The 22,052-nt window shown below is 40.5% G+C and overlaps 1 protein-coding gene across 3 annotated transcripts in view; it reads left to right on the forward strand.

Annotated features, from left to right (window-relative positions):
• The window catches only part of LOC145344127 (IQ motif and SEC7 domain-containing protein 3-like), a 436,903-nt gene that overhangs the window by 279,703 nt on the left and 135,148 nt on the right, over positions 1–22,052 (forward strand). For all 3 annotated transcript variants that reach the window (XM_080190991.1, XM_080190994.1, XM_080190992.1), the window contains exon 4: positions 12,750–13,837. In XM_080190991.1, the coding sequence (XP_080047117.1) occupies positions 12,750–13,837 (1,088 nt within the window). The remainder of the gene's footprint in view (positions 1–12,749; positions 13,838–22,052) is intronic.

Genomic DNA, 22,052 nt, shown 5'->3' on the forward strand with positions numbered 1-22,052 from the left:
TTCTGGGGGGGTCTTAAATCTGCCTGGGGACTGACTGGGGCAGTGATGTTGGAATGTGAAGCCTACAAGATATAAGAGATATAATAATAGATATAATAAATTAAACACTTGCATTTTCCTGATGCCTGGCTGAAGATTGAATTCAAGGAAGCAGAGTACATTAAAGGTAGCATGCACTTGGTGCTGCCTATTTATTCAATAATTGTAATGTGCTGTCTGACGGTAAATGCACCATTGAGTTACTGCAAGCATGGGGTCCAGATTTGTGTAAAATAATGGCAAGGAGCGTTCAGGTTGAAGCTGGAAGTGGATGGGAAGAGAATGTCTGAATTGCAAGAAAAGTGAATATGATGCAACAGAGAAAAATGGAGGTTCCAATTCTCAGACTTCAGATTGAGGACCTTGGTGCAGAAGGTAAACAGGAGGAGAAATGTCTTCCACTACAAGAGGCATGGAGGGTCACCAGACAGGCATGCCAACAGAATAGTCCTCAGGGCCTGGACACAAGAACATGAGCTCACATGAGGAGTCAAGGTTGGTGGAGGTATCTTCAAATGTCCCATGGACAATACCTCTAGCATTTCATAAACCTCAATTCACTACATCTCAAATCACTCAGCTGGCAACAATCTCTTTCAATCACAATTTGTATGTAACATTCATAGCTTCACCACACCCTCACTCATTGCTGCTGCCTCATATCCACATTTTACAACTTATGCACATATTTAACCACATCAGCCAAAACAATACACCACTAACTGCGGTGATTGTGGTGATTGTTCCTTTTAAGGGCAACACAGCAAAATAGGGTTACCTGGCACCTGGCTTGAGGGACAATGGGGACCGAGATGGGGTAATCACTTCAGGGGGTTTTCTCTTAGGCAGAAGACATGTAGAAGGTATCTAGAAGGCATGTAGAAGCCATGTAGGGATTGGGCAGCCAGTGGGCACTCCAGGGCACCTTTGGAGCGGGCAGGGGCGGGAGGTGTGCTGCCATTCTCTGTACAGTCTTTACTTATTAATAAATAACCTTTGTGTTCCTGATGAAATCTGTGAGTGTGTTTCATAGAAACAAGCTATAATCAAAGATTACAGTATACTCCCACCTGATCTTACTTTTTGACTAAATAATTTCCTATTATGTTTATTAATGACTATTTTATACTTATTTGTGATCCCAGGGCTTGATAATATAAGAAGGTCAAGTTGGGAAACTTGACAACTTTGTAGTCATGTCTCTTTTAAAAGGTTCCCCACCTGCTGTATTCTCATTTCAATGAGGCAGGATGGATTGACTCAGGCCTCCCTTGCTCAAAAAATATAAATCCCTTCACATGATCAGTCTGTTGAAAAAACAAACATCTATTTCACTAACCACATCAATGACAGGAAATCTTTTAATTGCTGCTTAAAAATGGCAATCAAATGTGACCATAGCACCTTGATGAGATAAATGGCTTTGTGCATTTGAAACTTAGACAAGCATTTGTAATAGACTCAGTTGCAATGAAAATATAAGTCAATAGATTCTATTCAAACTGAAAAAAAGCAGATGGCCTTGTTTTTTTCTAAGCTACATCAAATACTCTGTCAATCAAAACAGTCTGGGATTTTCTCTAAGTGAAAGCTGTGGAAGGTTATTTTTCCAATTTTAAATCACTTAATAATTCTAAGCACTGTTTTCTTCAGTTTTAAATGCATTGGAGCACTTTTCCAAATTGGAAAAGTACTCAAATGCATCTCAATCTTTACAGAATGCTGATTAATTTATCCTTGCAGAATACAGACCTATAACCAATCATTGTGATGAAAATAATTCAACTAACTTACAGTACAATATTGAACCATCAAAACTTAAAGATCTTTTTGTTGTATTTCTCATTCTCTTTTGGTGTCTCTAAACAATGATACACTACCAAAGATTATAGTGAGCTAATTATGCTAACTGCACCATGCTATATGTGGTGGGAATTGCACATTAAAAACGGCAGTGCCATAACAAGTGGCACAGAGTCCACCAACCAACTAAACAGTCAAGGGACAGAAACAAAAGAAAACCCTGAAAATACCATTGTATGTCTTACTTTATTCTTCAAATTTATTTCTGTTGCAACACTTGATACTCATTTGATGGGTTAGGTGAATGATTGAGTGCTGTCAGAATAAAGGCTAGGAAATTGCACTGACATCTAAATAAGTGGCTAATTTTAACATCATTTTAACATTAACCGCAAACTGGCGAACACTTCTGGCACCTGTAGAAAACACGTGGAAAATTGATAATGCATTAAATGAATAAAAAGAGTGCATAATGGATCTCTGCCTATTTTCCTAATGGTTACATCTACATAATCGGACATAACTGAAGTCTAGATCTGTAAACCTGATTTCTATTTGATACATACGATTGTACGTTTGTAGATGACTGCACCTTTTATTTGCAAGTTTAATGGTTAATCGTTGCCTTTCTTTAACTTTGGCCTTCTTCATCTCTTGATTATACACTGCTATCAACAGGTCTTAGCTTAATGAACCAGCAAATATATATCTTTATATATGACAGTTATTGGGCAGAATTTTCCAGGAATTTGGCAAAGGACAGTAGTGGGTGGGATAAGCCGTGTTTTCCATTGTATTGTCCCGGATCATATTGTGAAAAGTTTAAAAAGGTGAGTCCTACAATGTAATGATGTCCACCAGTGATTTAGTCCCCCACAGATCAGGGTGTCGTTTTTGAAGGCTGCCTCAGTACAAAGCAGTTCACTTTGGATCCCCCATCACTGACACACCTCCCCAACACTGCCCCTCCCCCAGCAACGTCCAGGCACGGATCCCGGCAATGTATTCAAACGATGTTCCTGACAGTAAAACGTCGGGAAACGCATCCTGTCACTGTCAGCAGGAGGAGACAATCTTCAAGTCAACGTGAAACATGATTTGGGACTCCTCACAATGTTTTCTGCTCCCATTGTCGAAAACGGGAACAGAAAATCCCGCCTTTAGAGCTACAATTACTATACATACTTGTATATATGGTTTCCATTTTACTTCTGTCTTAATTTATTATAAGTTAGAAAAAATTAATACCCTTTTTTCTTGGTAATATTCTCCGCCCAGTAAGGTGAGGAGTGTCAGTGATTGATATTTCTGGGCCTGGGTTTTTCTCTAATACATGGGTTGTATCGTTGGCAAAGTCTGCCCTGGCCTAAGTTCTCCTTTTTTTGTCCCTGCAGGGGCCATTGGCCAACACTTCTCTACACCCCATATGTAATTGACAGTGTGAACACCACGCCTCAAAACCCTACCAATTTCCTCAGATTCCATTGATGATCCTGTTCAACACCAGGAGAGGATAGACCCTCGGACAGCCTCTAGGGAAGGCATTATGTCTTCTTGAGGGGAGTGGAGGGGTCAATCATGGATACTTTCTTTGCCCTCCTTAAGCCTCAACAATGAAATATTTTTAATCTTCATTCCTAACCAGGATTTTAAAGCAAAAAATGACCTATAACCTTTGGAGCTTTCGGGTTCTACTTAAGCCAATCCCCCACTCTCCTCTGGTGCTGGAGCATCACCGGTATCTTTCTTTTTGTTGCTGGGGATCCCTTCTAGAAATTTCCTGCACAACTAATAAGCCTGAACCAGAATGATCGGTCAAGATCATACTGGGTTCAGGATAATGAGTAGGAGTCCTACCCTGACCATCCTCTTCCTTTATAAGGGTAGTCCAGCCCATACACATGTGAAGGACCAAAACTTTACCCTGTATAATTCTTTTGTTTGCTCATTGCTACCTCTAAAAGTTTTAAAGTGGACAAAAACTGAAAACGATTGAATCTATGGCTGTGACCCCAAACAAAATGAGCTATCTGGCAGTATAAAGGAAAATCGCACCTCATTATCCCTGTAGCACCCCCCTCCACCCCCCCACCCCATGATGCCCCATAGGCTGCCAAAATCAAATTCAAGGGGAGCTATACAAAGGTCATCTGCATTTTTGTGAATGAATCCCTCATTGGACTTTAGTTCTAGATCCTGTAATGCATGTGAAGCAATATTTCTCTTCTTGGTGGTCTCTATACTGTAAACCTTTCCTCTATCCTCTTACTGTATGAATGCAATGGGGGTGACATTGCAACCCATCTCCTGGGTTTTGAACATATGAAAATAAACAAACCCTTTGAGTTCATCCTAAATCAACTTTTTATGCTTTATTAGAAAATTGGATTGCACCAAAGGGGGTTGGGAAACATGCCACCTTGTATAAAGAGAGAGACAAATCAAAAACACATTTTTGTTAATGGACAGGTGATGAGAGGAGACATCAGGACTGTTTAAATTGAGTCCCAGTTTGTCCATAACACACAACAATGCCAGGACACCCAGGTGGGGTATGGCCAGTGGCAGAGTAAAGCTCTGCTCCAACAATGGATTAGTTAATCTTTTGCCATGTATATTGATATCTTAAGTAAATTTGTAAAGATTTCCTCTGTCCAGCATTTCTTTCAGGGCATGTTTATGAACTCACATTTAGAATTCACTTGGCAACTGGAAAATTATTACCTCAATGTGCCTTGACTCCAACCTTATCACTGTATTCTGTGCTGAGTCAGTGTGACACTTCTGCATTTGCTAAGACCTGAGGTGAAGCAATATAAAACTAATTTCCAGTAGTCAGTAGGAGGAGAGGACATTCATCCCATCTGCTGGGCTGGGCTTGAACACAAGTTACAGAGGCAAACGGTCAGTGAACTGCAACATGGCTGCAGTTTCTGTTCCTGACTTTCTTAACCACTGTCATATCTAATATAAATCAAGTAAGCCAATCAGCAGCAGCTTTATGAAGAAAATGCATGTTGAAAACTGCTCTTCTGTCAAGCTGAAGCATTGTGGGACTTAGTGCACCAGGAATTTTGTACTCCGCAGGACATTTTGAGTGTCCAGTGGGGTGTAACTGTCTGGGTAGCAAGTTCCATTATCTTCACGGAATTACTGTGGATTGAGAAACCAGTACTTGTATTTTTAATGCCCTCTTTTCCAGATTTGAACTGGGGCTTGACACCCCTTCAGGTTTGAAATTCCATGCTACTTCTGAGAGTAGCTCTGTAGTGCAATCCATATAGGAACTTGCCAGAGAATGATCAACGTTACAATATCAGGTACTAATTGATCTGTGTCAACCATCTTTTGATCAGTGTCTTTACATGTATTTTTACGGGTCCTTTTTAAACAGTTCAAAATGTCTTTGTTTGGCTTGTGAAGTTATGAATAGATGTAACTCAGTCATCATGCCCATCATCATGACAAGATATATTCATTGAGTTTGGCCACCAAACTCATTAAACCTCTTGTGGTTTGGCTACCACGTACACGGAGCCAGAATGCATTGACTTCCCTGACCATTTACTCCCATTCCCTTCAGAGGGTGATCTTTGAGGGGCTACTGCTCTATCTCCCCATGGAAGCGTCTTTCTCTTCCTACTGTTCTCCCCTATAAGACCTCATCCTACTTGCAGCCAGACAGTTAAGGCAGTCACAGCAGTTTCCTTCCTATTAATACAATTTTCCTTCAAGAGAATGAGATTGTCTTTAAGAGAGATAGGCTAGCTGTATAATGTGCTATTAATGCATGATGCTAAGACCCCTGTGGAGTGCTCAGGCAGTCAGCAGTGTGGATCATATTCAGTCCAATGCTACAATAGTTTGAATGAGATGGCACCATGAAGTTTGCATCCTGTGTTTCTCAATGGGAACAGATTCTGCCAGATCATGATTTTCAACCCACATGCCTAAAAAGGGACCTTAGCAAATTTCTAGATGATTATCATTTGCATTTCTGCTCTGTGTTTCATTTCTGTAAGAGAGGCACAATGGCACAGTGGTTAGCACTCCTGCCTCACAGCGCCAGGGACCATGGATCGATTCCCAGCTTGGGTCATTGTATCTGTACTTTCTCCCTCCTATTTGCGTGGATTTCCTCTGGGTGGCTCTGGTTTCCTCCCACAGTCCAAAAGATGTGCTGGTTAGGTGGATTAACCATGTTAAATTCTCTTTCAGTGCATGCAAACAGGTGCTGGAGTATGGCGACTAGGGGATTTTCACAGTAACTTCATTGCAGTGTTACTATAAGTCTACTTATGACACTAATAAAATAAACTTTAAGAGCACATTGTACAAGATGAACCAGACTTTGTCCATCCATAACAAAATGCTGCATTGTGATACATGATTGTGAATCTTTTTAACCTGCTCTGATATTATCCTGTTGGCTGTGAAAAAGAACACTATATTCTGTTTGAATTGAGTGGCAGTATGGGCAAAGAGGGAGACTAAGCATAATCCAGAGGGATGTATATACAAGCAAGACTTTGGATTTGAAATGCGAGCACATATCCACAGGAAAGAATTAAAGAAGATTATTAAGCCTCATGCAACGTCATTAACATAATTAGAGGTTCATCTGAAACTGATAAAGCAGAAGAGCTTCAATCTCCCAGTTGGAGATTTCTGAATCTGCTGATGAGAGCATTGCTTCAATACCACGCAACAGAGACCTCTTGCAATGTTATTCCCTCTCTAATGTAACAAAGCGGCCGAACGTACTTCACAGTTTATGACCTAACCTGAGTAGGAGAATGGGGGGTGGATGAGGAGGGGTCTCTAAAGGTTTCATTAAAGAGGATTTCTTCAAAGAATATTGAAGGTAATCAGAGATGTTAAAGGTGAAGATGTTTAGAAAGATGCTCTGTTGTTTCTTTCATGGTAATTAATCATAATGACACTGCAATTTGCATCTTCTTTCTCCAAGGGATTTTATACAGTTTAGCAATTATTCTGATTGAAGAATATCATGGGAGTTACTGTCATTTTTAGTCATCAAGATTATGGATATGTTTTTCATCTTCTGGAATGAGGATGAATGTTCAGAGATGAATATTATTAAGTATGAGTAGGAAGAAGCTACAGATTTTAGGGGACTTTCTCCCATTGATTGAACAACTTTATTAGGGGAAACATGGTATCTAATTTTGAAGGACGTTATTGATCGGTGACATTTTGTTTCTGAATTGTTTTGTTTCCACTGTTAAACGTACCATGTGATGATAATATCTATGTGAAAAAAATCATTGGCTCCGAATTTTGAGAACCCCATCCTTGTAATAATATAGTTATGTTTCTTTTAGAAGTTCTATTTATTAGTGTCACAAGTAGGCTTACACTAACACTTGTATGACGTTACTATGAAAATCTCCTAGTCGCCACACTCTGGTGCCTGTTCGGGTACACTGAGGGAGAATTTAGCATGGCCAATGCACCTAACCATCACATCTCTCGGACTGTGGGAGGAAACCAGAACACCCGGAGGAAGTCCAAGCAGACATGAGGAGAATGCACAGACTCCATGTAAACAGTGAGCCAAGCTGGGGATTGAACCTGGGTCCCTGGTGCTGTGAAGCAGCAGTGATAACCATTGTGCCACAACATATTTCTGTAGAAAGAGCCCAATTTGTTGTGCAGATACAGTTAGATATCATGGTATAAATGAGTTACGCCTCCACTTACTTTACAGCATAATTTCCCAGGATATTTGTTCAGCTTCTACCTTTCTTTCATCAAAAAATGCTGTTCAGTTAATTTTGATAGATCTGCACCCCCTGCCAATGGCAAGTTTGCTGAACGAAACCAACTGCGATTGACGCTATCTTCTAGATTGTTAAAGACTGGCACTGATGGGCTTTGTAATTTTGACATCTATTATTATTACATCTCCATTAATTATATTCCACTGTGAGTTTAACCTTTAATTAAATGCAGCACTTTCTGGAATCAAATGAATCAATTACTTTATATATTAAAAAATTCTCGGTTTATGCTTGGTTCTTTTTGAAGTCAGATGTATTTTGTTTATATCTAGGCAACGTAGAATAAAATGTTTAAAATCTGGCAACACTGCTGAAGGTGAATATTGTTTTTGGAATCCACAGGCAATGCAGCAACAAATCTCACCCCGAAGATCCATTCATTCATTTTTATTTAACACATATATTTTAATTAACTGTTGGTGTAAGCAGTATGCATAAATATCAGGGATTCAAAAAGGATTCCGTTTTCTGGTTTAAAGGGCATGCCAGGGAAAACGTGCCATGATTCACCCCTGTTAGTTCCACAATATAGGGATGGTAACAAATCATTCCAACCAAGATTCACAAAACATATGAGCCGAGGCTTCATGCCTAACCTAAGTTTCTACAGATTGATTCCGGCATAAGGAAAGAGTTCAAGAAAGGATAAATCCTGCTACTTAAACTTCAAACCTTTTTCCAGTTATTATTAATGACATGTGAAACTTTACTTCCACTCCAAATATTTATCAAAAACAGCTTACAGACTTTCAGCGTGGCCTTGCCAGCTTAGATAATTCAATATTTTCCTATATTCTGTTGGCTTAATTCCATCATGAGAGTTGATGGACTGCGCCCAGGGCATCGTTACCTCTGCATTGAACATAGCCAGTTGTAGTTAGAATCATAGAATGCTTACAATGCAGAAGGAGGCCATTTGGCCTATGGAACCTGCACTAACAACACCCACTCAGGCCCTATCCCCTTAATCACAAATATTGACCCGCTAGTTCCCCTGACACTAAGGGGCAATTTAGCAAGGGCAACCTACCTAATCTACACATCTTTGGACTGTGGGGGGAAACCCGAGCACCCGGAGGAAACCCATGCAGATATGGGGAGAACATGCAAACTCCACACAGACAGTTACCTGAGGCCAGAATTGAACCTGGGTTCTTGGCGATGTGAGGGAGCTGTGTTAACCATTGTGACTGGCAGTCCCTTCCAAACCTGGCATGGGGAATAGCATTGACCGGAGGTTGAATGAAGTTTATTCCATTCTGCAGGCACTCTATCTGCCATTTGGCCATTTCTTTTGTTCTGTACTTTTTCCACACCCACTCTGCTTGTCTCTAGCTGCTTGGTCAGCAGCAAGGATTTCCCATGCATTGCCTCCAATCCCGATAAGCTTAAAGTCTCAGTCTTCTAGTAGCTTATAAGAACGTATGAATCATAAAAAGGACCTTCCTGCAGAATTAACACAACATTTTGAACAGGAGAGGAGGGATTTATTGATCAGTTTGTTGTGTTCTAAAAATGTAGATGAAAGGAAACCTGTAACTGTTAAGGCATCTGTTACTTTTATGACAGCTATAGGCCACGAGACTAATGTTTTTCGAGCCTGGCAGATTTCTTGGCGAGAAAGATTAAGTCACTTTTAAGCTTCAAGTTTCAAATAACCCTGCTGTTAAGTCCTTTAGCCATAATTCAATTAGGGGTATTACCCATTGGCTGATTCTAATTCACCGCTGTCCTCACCGTAGCGTATTCTAATCCATTCTCTCAAAAATCTTTGTGTAATTTTGCCATTGGAGGATGAGGAAATGCAACATTCTAATTTGACGCATTCATTACAATATTACTATTGCAGTAAATTCCAGTCCATTCTTACATTTTGAAGGATACGGAACAGTTCTTCTGGCACTTGTGCACTATGCCCTATTTTTAATTTTGCTTTTAGTTCCAGCTGATTCGTTTTGGTAGTTTTTCTTTCTTTGCTTCAAGGTACTACCTAAGTAATCCATTCCATGAGTACCAGCTGCATTTTAGGTCAATAAGTCATATAGAAGCCTAGCTCCTGAGTGATGAATGGCTATTTGATTGTAGGCAGCCTCATACTTGAGCCTATCCTTCACCTGTCATCCGTGCACAAGTGTGTTCCTGAACAGGGAGGCAATGGCCTATTGATATTATCATGAGACAATTAATCCAGAAACTGTTCTGGGGGACCAGGGCTCAAATCCCACCATGCCAGATGGTGAAATTTGAATTCAACAAAAAAATCTGGAATTAAGAATCTACTGATGACCATGAAACCATTGTTGATTGTCAGAAAAACCCATCTGATTCACTAACGCCCTTTAGGGGAGGAAATCTGCTGTCCCTTACCCGGACCGACCTACATGTAACTCCAGAGCCACAGCAATGTGATTGAATCTCAACTGCCCTCCAAGGGCAACTAGGGATGGGCAATAAATGCTGGCCAGCCAGCGATGCCCACATCCCATGAATGAATAAAAAATACCTGGGCCACAAGGTGCTAATGATAGGTTGCACCTGCCATGTCAACTGAAATCTCTGATTCATCACAGTCCGCATGACTCAAATACATGGGTTTTGAAATTGTGTAGGGCTTTTAATGCAGTCTTGCTACAGGTTGGCAAGTTGGATTGGAACGTATCTGCAAGCTCACGAATTGGGCTAGAATCCTGATGTGCCAAGTCCTATCCTTCACTGTGAATTTCTGTTGATTCTTGTTTGAAATAGAATCTCCTCCAACTTTATTCCCTGCAAATGGTTCCTTAGCTCGGAGTTTTCTTAGCTCTGGCCAGGGCTGTAAGTGTTAATCAGTACAGATGCCAGATGATAGGAGGTGTACCAAACTCCTGAACAGTAGATATGGGACTTGGCTTGGATCAGAAAGAACACAGCCAGTTAGTGTACAGGGAAATGTTCCCTGTAAAATTGTATCTCTGCAGTATGCAGTCAAGCAGTTGGCCAACATCACTTCTGTTGCCTTTCCCTGCTCTGACAGGTGCCTGAGATGAACCAATATTGGCACAGCTGCCCAACAAGATATTGAAGTGAGGAAATCTCTCCTGAACGTGAATACTCTGGCAGCATCAGTGGCAGCGCATGTGCCATGATCAAAGGTCTGCAGACTTTCCAGCTGTATCCCACCAAACGAGTCTTTGGGCATTATTCGTTTGAGTACTCTTACACAAATATCAAGTCCATTTGTTCTGAACTCTGTAATGTTGGGTAGGAATCCAGCCCATAAATGCAAGTCTTCACCAACATTTGAGCATGCTACTTCTTCCAGTGTCTGCCAGAAAAGATCAGAGCAGTGAAAGTTTATGCTCTGACTCTGCACTGAAAATATTTTCAGGGAATTCCTTATATTGGTTTAATATAGAATCACATCATGTCTCATTGTGTGTGCACTAGCTTTTAGAAAGCGCAACCAATCAAACCCACAATCCTGCAAATTTTCCTTTTGAATTATTTATCCCATTCCCTTCCAAAAGTACCTAGTGATCGGACTTTCACCAACCTTAGAGGCAATGCAGACCAGATTGTAACTTCCCATTCAGTAAAATACATCCTCATCTTCCTCATCCACTCAGCTTTTATTTAACTATAACTATCGAGAACCAATGCGGCTTCGACGACTTATTACAGTTGTCAACAAAACTCCCAGATACACTTTGTAAGCTAAGAGAAGACACAGGGATAAAAACAGCACTGTGTACCATTATATGAATTATTGATGATAGTCTGTAGCATTAGAATGAAAGAAGTTGCACTTATGTTACAGCTTTCACGCCCAGGCTGATGCAAAGTATTTTACAGGAAATAAATACATTTGAAGTTCATTCATTATTTTCATACAAGCAAATGTGGCAGCCAATTTGTACATGAGGCTGCAGCAGCAGCAGTGAGGAGTGATCAAGAAATGTGTTTTGATGCTGTTGGGTGAGAGATTAAAGGTAAGTTGGCCATGACACTGGAGAATTTCCTTGCTGTTGTTCAAATTGTAGAGTAAGGCATTTTACAAGCAGCTGAACAAGTAGATGAAGCTTCAGTTTAACCTTTCACACAAACCTCCAATGAGTAGCAGCAATTCATTAAAGTATCATTCACATTTTATACTGAGTTCCTTGAATTGGGGCTGGGCTCTGGATCTTTCTGACAAAGGACAGGATGTTACAACTGACCCAAGCTATCACTGGCAATGTTTATAAAATAATATATTCAATTATCTTCTCCCCCTTCATATCCTATCCTGATTTTTCCCCTCTCTTTTTAAAAATATCCTTTTCCCTCTATTTCTATTTTTCATTCACCGCTGCCTCTCATTAGTTGTTGTGAGAAACCAAGAGGGACGCGGGGAAATGTCTGCAATCCTTGCAGGCAGGGAGTCGTAGTCCTAATCAGACTGAGATCACAGTGCCCTATGTAGTCGAGTCAATTGGCTTCACAACTGTGGAGAGTCCTGGTATGTTGTAGAGTGCTGTAATGTTACTTTAAAGTAAAAGTTTATTTATTAGTCACAAGTTAGGCTTACATTAACACTGCAATGAAGTTCCTGTGAAATTCCCCTAGCCGCCACACTCCGGCGCCTGTTTGGGTCAATGCACCTAATCAGCATGTCTTTCAGAATGTGGGAGGAGACTGGAGCACCTGGAGGAAACCCACACAAATACAGGGAGAATGTGCAAACTCCTCAGTGACCCAAGTTGGAAATCGAGCCTGGGTCCCTTGCGCTGTGAGGCAGCAATGCAATCGTGCCACCCTACATCACAAATGTGGGAACAAAGAGTGGAGTCATAGAGTACTCTAGCAATGCAATAATGTAACAGCATAGTTTGTTCATGGAGTTTCATAAAAGCTAGATAAACTCTGTAAAGAGGGAATGCAGAAGTTTCTTCTCCTCCCCAGGTAAGACAGATTAAAGTGTGTTAATGTTTGAACCCTAAGCTAGGAATTCTAAGGCATTTTCCCTTCATACAATATATTGATTTGAATGCAAATGAGCGGGACCCTCTTTATTTAAGTTTTTTCTATGTAGGTAGCCACAGTCGGAATCGTAGAATTTGATATTCCATATCTCTCCCGTTTCAGATTGAAATGCTGGAACACAAATATGGAGGCCACTTGGTATCTCGCCGGGCTGCCTGCACCATCCAGACAGCCTTCCGTCAGTACCAACTCAGCAAGAACTTTGAAAAGATTCGGAATTCCTTGCTGGAAAGCCGCATGCCCAGGCGCATTTCTCTGCGGAAGGTCAGGTTGCAGAATGCTGAAAGTTTAATGGAAGGGTATAACTTTGCAGGAATCCCCCTGGTGAGGTCGCCATCCTTGCCTGCCAGCATCAGTGGGGCTCTGACTGAGCTTGAGGACTCCTTCACGGAGCAGGTGAAGTCACTGGCTAAGTCGATCGATGACGCCCTCAGCTCCTGGAGCTTGAAGACAATGTGCTCACTGCAGGATGGCAGTAGTTACCAATTCACAGAGACTTTCAGCAGCGCCTCAATGCAGGATGGGGCGGCAGGCGAGATTGGGAAAACAGGGCAAGAAAACAGTGATGACAAGCTGGAAGATGGCCTTGCGAGAAGTGGAAGTACACTGATGATGGCTTTCAGAGATGTAACTTTCCACATTGAGAACAAAAATATGTCCGTTTCTTCACTGCTGGAATCTGCATCGGTTGCCATGGCAAACTGTGAGAACACTACATCAGAATCTGAGCAGAATGTTGTGGTTGCAAAAGATGATCCGGTTCCAGGGGAAGAGGAAAACAAAGGCTCCCAGAGTTCTTCTTCAGAACAGGAACAGACGATCATTCAAAATAATCGTCCTTTCACGGAACTGAATGTCAATATCAGCTCAAACGGGGTAGGAGGAGAGTTGGTAGGGCAGAGCCAGTTGGCGATGCAGAAGGTCCAAGTTGATCACAACAATGGAATCGTGCCGGACCATCAGTTAGAATCCAGTCGCTTAGACAACGCAGAACAACTTAGCAGCAGCAGTACAACATCCATCTCGGCTAAGTCTCCATCTGAAGTCTCTTCCAAAGAGGCACTGCATGCTATGATATTGAGCATGCCCAGGTACCACTGTGAGAACCCAAGCAGCTGCAAGTCTCCAACACTCTCTACTGACACCATCCGCAAACGTCTCTACCGTATCGGCCTCAATCTTTTTAATGTGTAAGTAAACATCAACAGCAAAATGCAAGGTTTGAGCTAGAGAAGCATATGATTAACAATATTGTCTGGCTCTGAGGGACTCCTCCAAGCTAAGATTTCTACTATCTCCTGATATGGCAATACAGCCTAAAGAATCGAATTTTCTCTGTTATGATTTGTACTTGGTTGGATACATTTTTTTCCATTTAATTTATGCCTCTAAAATGTACATGTGCTTTCTGACACACCTAAGTCAGTAAGAAGTCTCACAACACCAGGTTAAAGTCCAACAGGTTTATTTGGTAGCAAAAGCCACTAGCTACCAAATAAACCTGTTGGACTTTAACCTGGTGTTGTGAAACTTCTTACTGTGTTTACCCCAGACCAAAGCCAGCATCTCCACATCACACCTAAGTCAGACAGGGGTGAAAGGGAAGGGTTTGGGAGTTAGCCTGAGAGCTGTTGGTAGCCTGACAGCAGGTTAATCAAAAGGCTGGAGGACCCAGGGTCTCTCTGATTGACTCTCTGATTCTACTCTTGTATCCTCCCTTCTGTTATGGAAGGAGCCTGTGATGTGCCTGTGCTAACATGAGTATTCAGCAAAATTGGGGTAACTCCTATTGATCTAGTATAGTGTGGTGCGGTCAATGACCAGTAAACAGCAATATTGGGTGTCATCTCTGTCCATGCATTGCCATTCTCCTGTTCCTTTTCTTTTCAATCCTTTTCATTTTCCTATATTTATGCAATGGTGAAAAATGTTAAGTGATATTGACCACAGGCTCCAATCCCACTGGGTATTGTCTTGTTTTCAACCATATATTTTCTAATAGTTTTATAGCTATAAAACTGCCATGTCTGACCGTCCTTCTCTTAATTTAGCAGAATTTCATGACAATCCCCAAGACAAACATTTAACAATGATATATCACGGCATTTCCCTCTACTGGAAAATGTTTAAAAGGGAGATATTTATATTGGTTCTTCTCCGTTGCCTCTTTTGATCACTTTTATAGTTTACAGCTATTAACAAACGCAAGCATACATTTTTTAAGTACTGCCCTGAGGTGATACCACGGTTACAAAGGCTGAAAGACACCACTAAGTGTATATCTTGTCTTTTAATATCAAAGAGTTACAGGTAATCTGGCAGACCACATTTTTGCTTTTGCTAAAAAATAATGTATAATATATGAACCCATGGTGGGTGAACTGCATGCATCTCTTTGATAGAGCAATGGTACTCTGATTGTTGATAAACTATCCCTGTAAGAATAAGATTGGACGGGCAAAGTTTTTTTGCACTGTTCTACTAGAAAGCCCAAGCACAATGTACCAAAAAATGACCAGTGGTGTCATTTTAAACCCCCAATTTTGGCTAGTCTTCAGTTGTAAATTATAACATCACAGAAATCGTACCACAAGACACGTAACCATTTCAAATTACCTGATGTGCTGAGCATTTGCAAAAAGTTTTCCATATGCTTAACCTCCAGTTTAATTAAATTGTGATAAAAAGAAAGAAGATTCACTTTTTACAACAAACATTTACTGCAGATTCTGCACACTGGAAGTATGAATGAATATAAGCATTGTGTCCATACAATAGCGCGCAAATCAGATTTTATCCTCTCTGCTGAAGGCTGTACAAAAATTTTGTGGTGACTTGTCTGAGGCAAATCAGAATAACTTTAAACAAATGCACGCATTAGGAAAATAGAACCACATTTCGCACAATTTTCCATCCATTGACATCAATGCGAGGAATATGTGGACTTGATGCTAACAGTTTTGCTAGTGGTAAGTCCTGGCTGTTGGCATGCACTTGGAAAATGGTCCCAAACTAGTTTTATCTTGCATCATACTAAGCCTCCATCATTTACTGCTAATAGACTGTCACCATCTATTTGGACCTTGTTTCAATTCACCTTTTAAAACTCCCTTACCACCTGTTCAACATGCAAATAGGTTACCACGGTGCAGAGCAAATAAAAAGATTCATTTGGCAAACAAGTGCATAATGTTAATAACATATGCAGAATCCTGGCACAGAAGTACTGTTCAGAAAGAAAGCAAGTTAATAAAATAAAATATGCAACAAATAGACCTGTCTAATGCAATCAATTTGACATAGCATTACTTAGTGCATGTACAACACAATCATTACCAAGCTGCTATAGCACTAATGACTTATTTTGATGAATAGGTTCCACAAGTACAGGTTTATTTCTAACATTTGATTATTTTGCTTTTCATACTTTTTTAAAAAATGAAAAAAGCAGAGTAATGAAGCAAACTCTGCTATGTATTAATGTTGTTGCTTAAAACAGAGAAGATGGCTCAATCTACAGCAATCTTGGCCACAGAATCTTTCTTTTACTGTTGCACCTTGCTACGCAGCTGATCTAGGTTTAGCGTTTCATTCAACCCAGTAATGCAATTTAAACCTCAATTACAGGAAATTAATTCCAGTGGACTATTTTCATGAAATTCATAACCGCATTTCTATTGAATGTATTTACCATTTCACTGCGGAAAAACTGGCCAGAGGAACTCATTTATCATCTCATTATGCATAATCAACCAGAACAGATTTCCCCTTTATTTCCCTCATTGTTTGGGGCAGATGTGGATTAATCAGTGGAATAACACTGCAGTCATGTACAGTAAGGAGAGAAAGATGACCAGTGTCAATCTACTCTATAATAAGCCATCTGAATCTTTCAATTAAAATAAAGTATTGAACCCTAATTAGTTATAGACACCATCTGATTCCCTCAATTAGAATATGTTTGTAGTTACTTTCAACAATTCATTGTTCTGTATATTGCCTTAAATGAAGAACATTTTTGGAATCTGCTACAATAAGCACTTGGGAATACTTATGCCTTGTGGTCAATATACCATCAGGTTTTGTATCTGGAATCAAGTTTTGCAGTGGCATAGAACATTGTTCTTTACCTTCTGGGATCTGGGCTTGAATGCCTGTTGGACTAATGGCGTGAATGAATTGCTTCTACTTTTTCAGAAGAAGCATGATTGATCTAATTGGGTACAATAATGTTTATGGTAGAATATAGAAAATTAATAATGCAAACTCCGTTCTCCATCAAATCCATGCTATTTCAAGTCTGAAAGTAATTGATAAAGTAATTGATAGAGTAATACAGAAGGGTTTTACTCTGTATCTATTGATGGGATAATCAACCTTTCCTTGTTCTATCCTTCATACTAGGCAACACAAATTTAACAATCTAAAGCAAGGGGATCAGAAGTACAATGCATGTAATGCTCTTCAACTTTCCTGTTGTTTTGTCAGATGTACAATCCTTTCTCTTCCCCCCTTGAATTAATTGTGGCTGACCCTTTCACTAGCTCCTTTCTGAGTCCTGTAAGCCCCTTGTCACACAACCTTCCAAGACCTGATGGTTCTTGTCAAATAGAAACACAAACAATTCTGAGTTGAAAATTGCATTTAGTCACCTCTGAATTTCTACCAAAGGGTGTTCTGTAACTTGTCATTTAGATAACATTGTGACAACTATTTTTTTCCTCCAGGATTTCTTCTCCCATAATCGAAAATTGCCTTGGCAAGAAGGTGGAGCATAAACCAGTCTGCAATTCTTGGCTCTCACAGAGTTTCCAGTAATAGATCTTTAAGTTTTTTTTAGTTCCTACTGTGTTTTGTCAATGCATCCTGCTTGATGGTCTGTTTAATAATGCATTTCTTGTCATCTCTCCAGCACTAAATGGACTAATGAACACCTTATTCCACAGACTGAGTTTGAAGTGGATTTCTGCCAGTTGAAATGTTCTGCTTCTTTGCCTTCTCCCTTCACTTGTAATTTATGAGACAGTCCAGCAATATTTTTATATTCAGTTCAAGCACTGTGACACTTAAGCAAATACTAACGTTTCAGAAATAATGCTACTTAGGTGCCATCCTAGTAGCTTATTAAAATAATAATTCTTTTTAAAAGTAAAATTAGTACCAACATACAAAAAAAAGCTGTTGCCCATTCTTTCTTTATTCTTGCCCTGCAGTTGTATTTCTTGCATTTCGTTTTGCTTAACCCTTAGATATTATAATGTTTTCCAACTAATTTGGACTTTTCTTCTATTTTAACTTTTTATCTTACCTTGTTTACTCAATCCCTTGGCAACTAGACCTAGATCCGATATCCTAGTAGTAGAAACAGTTAGAACAGCAAAGTTTTGGATATGTCACCGCCTCTATGCCCTGAACTTGTTTTCTCTTTCTTCCCCCTGCTGGACATACGATCTGCTGCCTCTTTTCCATTCACCCCTCTGAGGAGCTGAGGCTTACATCCCTCCAGGCTATCCTTTCATCTTCACCTTCTGGCACCATCCAGGTGAAGCCTAGTTGTATTTTCCCAAAACACAGTGGGAAGACCCATATATGCATGAGCCATCTCTTCTACACTTCAGATGTTGTAGCAACACCACCTGGATTTTCCCATGGCCATTGTCAGAATTCAAAATTCTTGCTGCCGTAGTTCCGCTTGCAATCTGCCTTACGCACATAATGACCTGCAATTTAGGGATGTGGTCATGTGGGATTGGTAAATGGGTGACTCCACAATCCTGGTCTTGCAGGGCCAGGAATAGGTCAATGAAGCTCCCATTATCCATTTTGACTCAAGACAGCAAGTATTAGGCAGCATGGTGGCATAGTGGTTACCTCACAGTGCTAGGGACCCAGGTTCAATTCCAGCCTTGGGTGAGTTTTCACATTCTCCCTGTGCCTGTGTGGCTTTCCTCCGGTTTCCTCCCCCAGTCCAAAGATGTGCAGGTTATTTGGATTGGCGATACTACATTACTGCTTAGTGTCCAAAGATATGTAGGTTAGGGAGATAAGTGGGGTAAATATATGGGGTTACAGGGATAAGGCGTGCATGGGCCAGGGTAAGGTGCTTTTGCGGAGAGTCGGTGCAGACTTGATGGGCTGAATGGCACTGTAGGGATTCAATGATTAGGAGTTGGACATGGGGGCTGGCATTAGAGGCAGGTTCAGAAACAAGCATACAATAGTAAGCCGGGAAGCAGAACATGTTGGAGAGAAGTTTGGATAGCAATATGATTGTGTGTTTAAAGTTAAAGTTTTAAAGTTTATTTATTAGTGTCACAAATAAGCTTATGTTAACACTGCAATGAAGTTACTGTGAAAATCCCTTAGTTGTCACATTCTGTCAACTGTTTGGGTACGCTGAGGAAGATTTTAGCGTAGCCATGCACTTAACTGCAAATCTTTCAGACTGTGGGAGGAAACCCATGCTGGAACCAAGAGAAATTGCAGATTTTACACAGACAGTGACTCAAGCAGGGAACTGAACACAGGTCCCTGGTACTGTGAGGCAGCTGTGCTAACCACTGTGCCACCTGTCTTTTTAGAATTATTCTTTAATTTAATGGTCCTCAGAAGGACTCTGTTTTAAAGGCACTTTAATTGAGTAAAACATTTAAGCAATAATAATTGTGTGGGAGTTATAACTAAGGACAAGCTATTTAACTGAAGGATAACACCTCAAGCCACATTTTTCAATTAAATGCTGTACTTAATTATTACTTACTATGTAGACACAAAGCAGTATTATGATTCAATTTATTTGCTCTTTTTAAGAGGGAAGAACATTCATTTTACAACTTTTGAAAGAAGTCAGCATTAGAGAAAATATTTCAGAGACAAGATGTTGGGGCTGGAAGTAGTTTAATGGCATGGTCGGTGAAGAACAGGTTGCTGTTTAGACTGGACATTTCCCTGAGATGGGAGGCAGCTCTGTGGTAGAAAAGGCTTTTCAACAGGATTGGAAACAGGTCATTGGAAGGGGAATAGCTGAGCAAAATGAGAGCTGGTCCATGAAATCCCCAGGTTCTTTAAGGGACTGAAGAGTCAGGATAATTCAGCATAATTGAAATCAACTTAACATGATTGAGGACAAACCATCAAGCTGTAGGTTGGTTTCGTGCTGTAGGCAGCAGCTCATAGAGTGGGAAACAATTGCATATAATTGGGACAGCTTAGAATGTTTGGAGCAGCACTTTGAGGTGAAAATTGTTCCGTATATTTGTTGGCAGCACTGTGGAGTGGCCGTGGAATACCAGTGTTAATAGCTGGCATTAACAAAGAAGCATAGGAAGTTATACTTAAACAGTGGTTAGCACTGCTGTCTCACCACACCAGGGAGGTGGGTTCAATTCCGACCTCGGATGACTGTGGAGTTTACATGTTCTCCCCATGTCTACATGAGTTTCTTCCAGGTGCTCTGGTTTCCTCCCACAGTCCAAAGATGTGCAGGTTAGTTTGGTTGACCATGTTCAATTGCGTCTTAGTGTTGAGGGATTGGGAGGGTAAATATGTGGGGTGACGGGGATAGGGCCAGGGTGGGATTATTGTTGGTGCAGGCTCAATGGGTTGAATGGCTTCCTTCTGCACTGCAGGGACTCTTTGAATGTAACCTCATCTATACAACAGAATAGAAACTATGTTGCTAAATTTGCTGTTGTGGTATGAGAACACCACAGTACAGGTTACAAAATAGGATCTTAAAAGTAAATTGAACTCTGCCGATTTCAATTAATATGTGTAATGGGTTTCACTGATACACAGCTGTGCATCTAAGAAAGGTAATCTACAACAGAACTGGTTCACCAATGGAGTATTTAACTATGCAGTTGCCTTGAAATTGGATGTTTACCCAGCCCTATCTAAGAAGGCACAAGTCACTTTTCATCACTAGGTATTATTGCCCCAAATGTTCTGGTCAGTGTGGATGCTGAATGCAATGTTGCTGCCCAACAAGATTTCTGCCACCCAAGCCTTGCACAATTTTACAGTCTTATCTTCCAATCCCAGTTGAAGCATCGAAGGGTCAGCACAATTTTACAGTCTATCTTCCAATCCCAGTTGAAGCATCGAAGGGTCAGCACAATTTTACAGTCTATCTTCCAATCCCAGTTGAAGCATCGAAGGGTCAGCACAATTTTACAGTCTATCTTCCAATCCCGTTTGAAGCATCAAAGGGTCTTCCAAGAGAAGATGCACAAGCATAGGAAGAGAAGGGAGGATGCCTTTTATTTTATAGGGCCATATTCAGGTAAATCTTTTTAGGCCCAAGTCTTTCACAGATGGGGTGTGTGGGCCCTGTGGTGCTCAGGTGAGTTATGCTGACTAACCACTGTGTTAGACTAGATATTAACCAATGTAACATTTCCAGAGTAGGTACTCGGGTAAAACTTGACCCAAATCTCCATGCTGGGCTCAGTATAACTTCCAAGGTAAGATGCTGTGTATTTCTGTGCACCAGGACTTTTGTAGGATCCTGACATGCACCCGTCAACTTATGTCCAATTTCTGATGACCCAGATGCTGGAAGATTTGGGCCTAATGAACTTAACATTGGGCAGCTTCATTATGTTTCTCAAAGAATGTTAATTTACAGCACTGAATGTTCTACAAGTTTGTTAGTAATTTCTGTAAACAGTGTTATGTCTCTTATTTTCTTCTCTGATGTGGGGGAGGGGAGGTCCTGATATACATAGGTGAAGGGAGAGGGCCTCACATTCCATGTGAGCTCTGAGCACCCCAACGAAACATGCCCAAGTGCTTTGAAGCCAGGCTCACTGGTGTTTAGGCCCAGCCCCCCAGTACTGGTGCAAAACTCCCAACTCTCCAAATTAGTGGCTGAGTGTAGGAGAATTGTGATGTGGAGTATTCCTGAGCGACTGGTATGGATCGCTCCATTATTCTCGCTATTGTGACACTTTGACATTTTTTAGAAAAATTTCCCCAAAGTCAATAAGGAAGTAATTGTCTTTTTAATTAAAAACTCAATGAAAAGTTGGAGGTGAACTTAAATTTCACATACGTCGTGTGTGGAGGTTTTCTCTTTCTCCAGACTTTCTTTATTGCATTACGATTGAAAAAAATGATTAAACCAATGAAAGCAAGCACAGGGACCACCAAAAGGAAAAATATCAGCAAGCCATCTTGAAGTGAAGTATCTAAAGGAAAAGAAAATACTTCTTAATTGGTTTTCCTACAATAAATCACTTTACACATTGTTAATCAGAGAATCATAGAATCACACAGTGCAGAAAAAGCCCTTTGGCCCATCGAGTCTGCACCGACACATTAGAAATATCTGAACCCCCAATGACAAATTCCATAGTTAGATGAATAAAACTTGTGTTATTAGAAATACTGAAAATGTTAAAA

This window comes from Carcharhinus amblyrhynchos, chromosome 6 (assembly GCF_965287045.1).
Source record: "Carcharhinus amblyrhynchos chromosome 6, sCarAmb.v2.hapA, whole genome shotgun sequence".
Classification (NCBI taxonomy): Eukaryota; Metazoa; Chordata; class Chondrichthyes; order Carcharhiniformes; family Carcharhinidae; genus Carcharhinus; species Carcharhinus amblyrhynchos.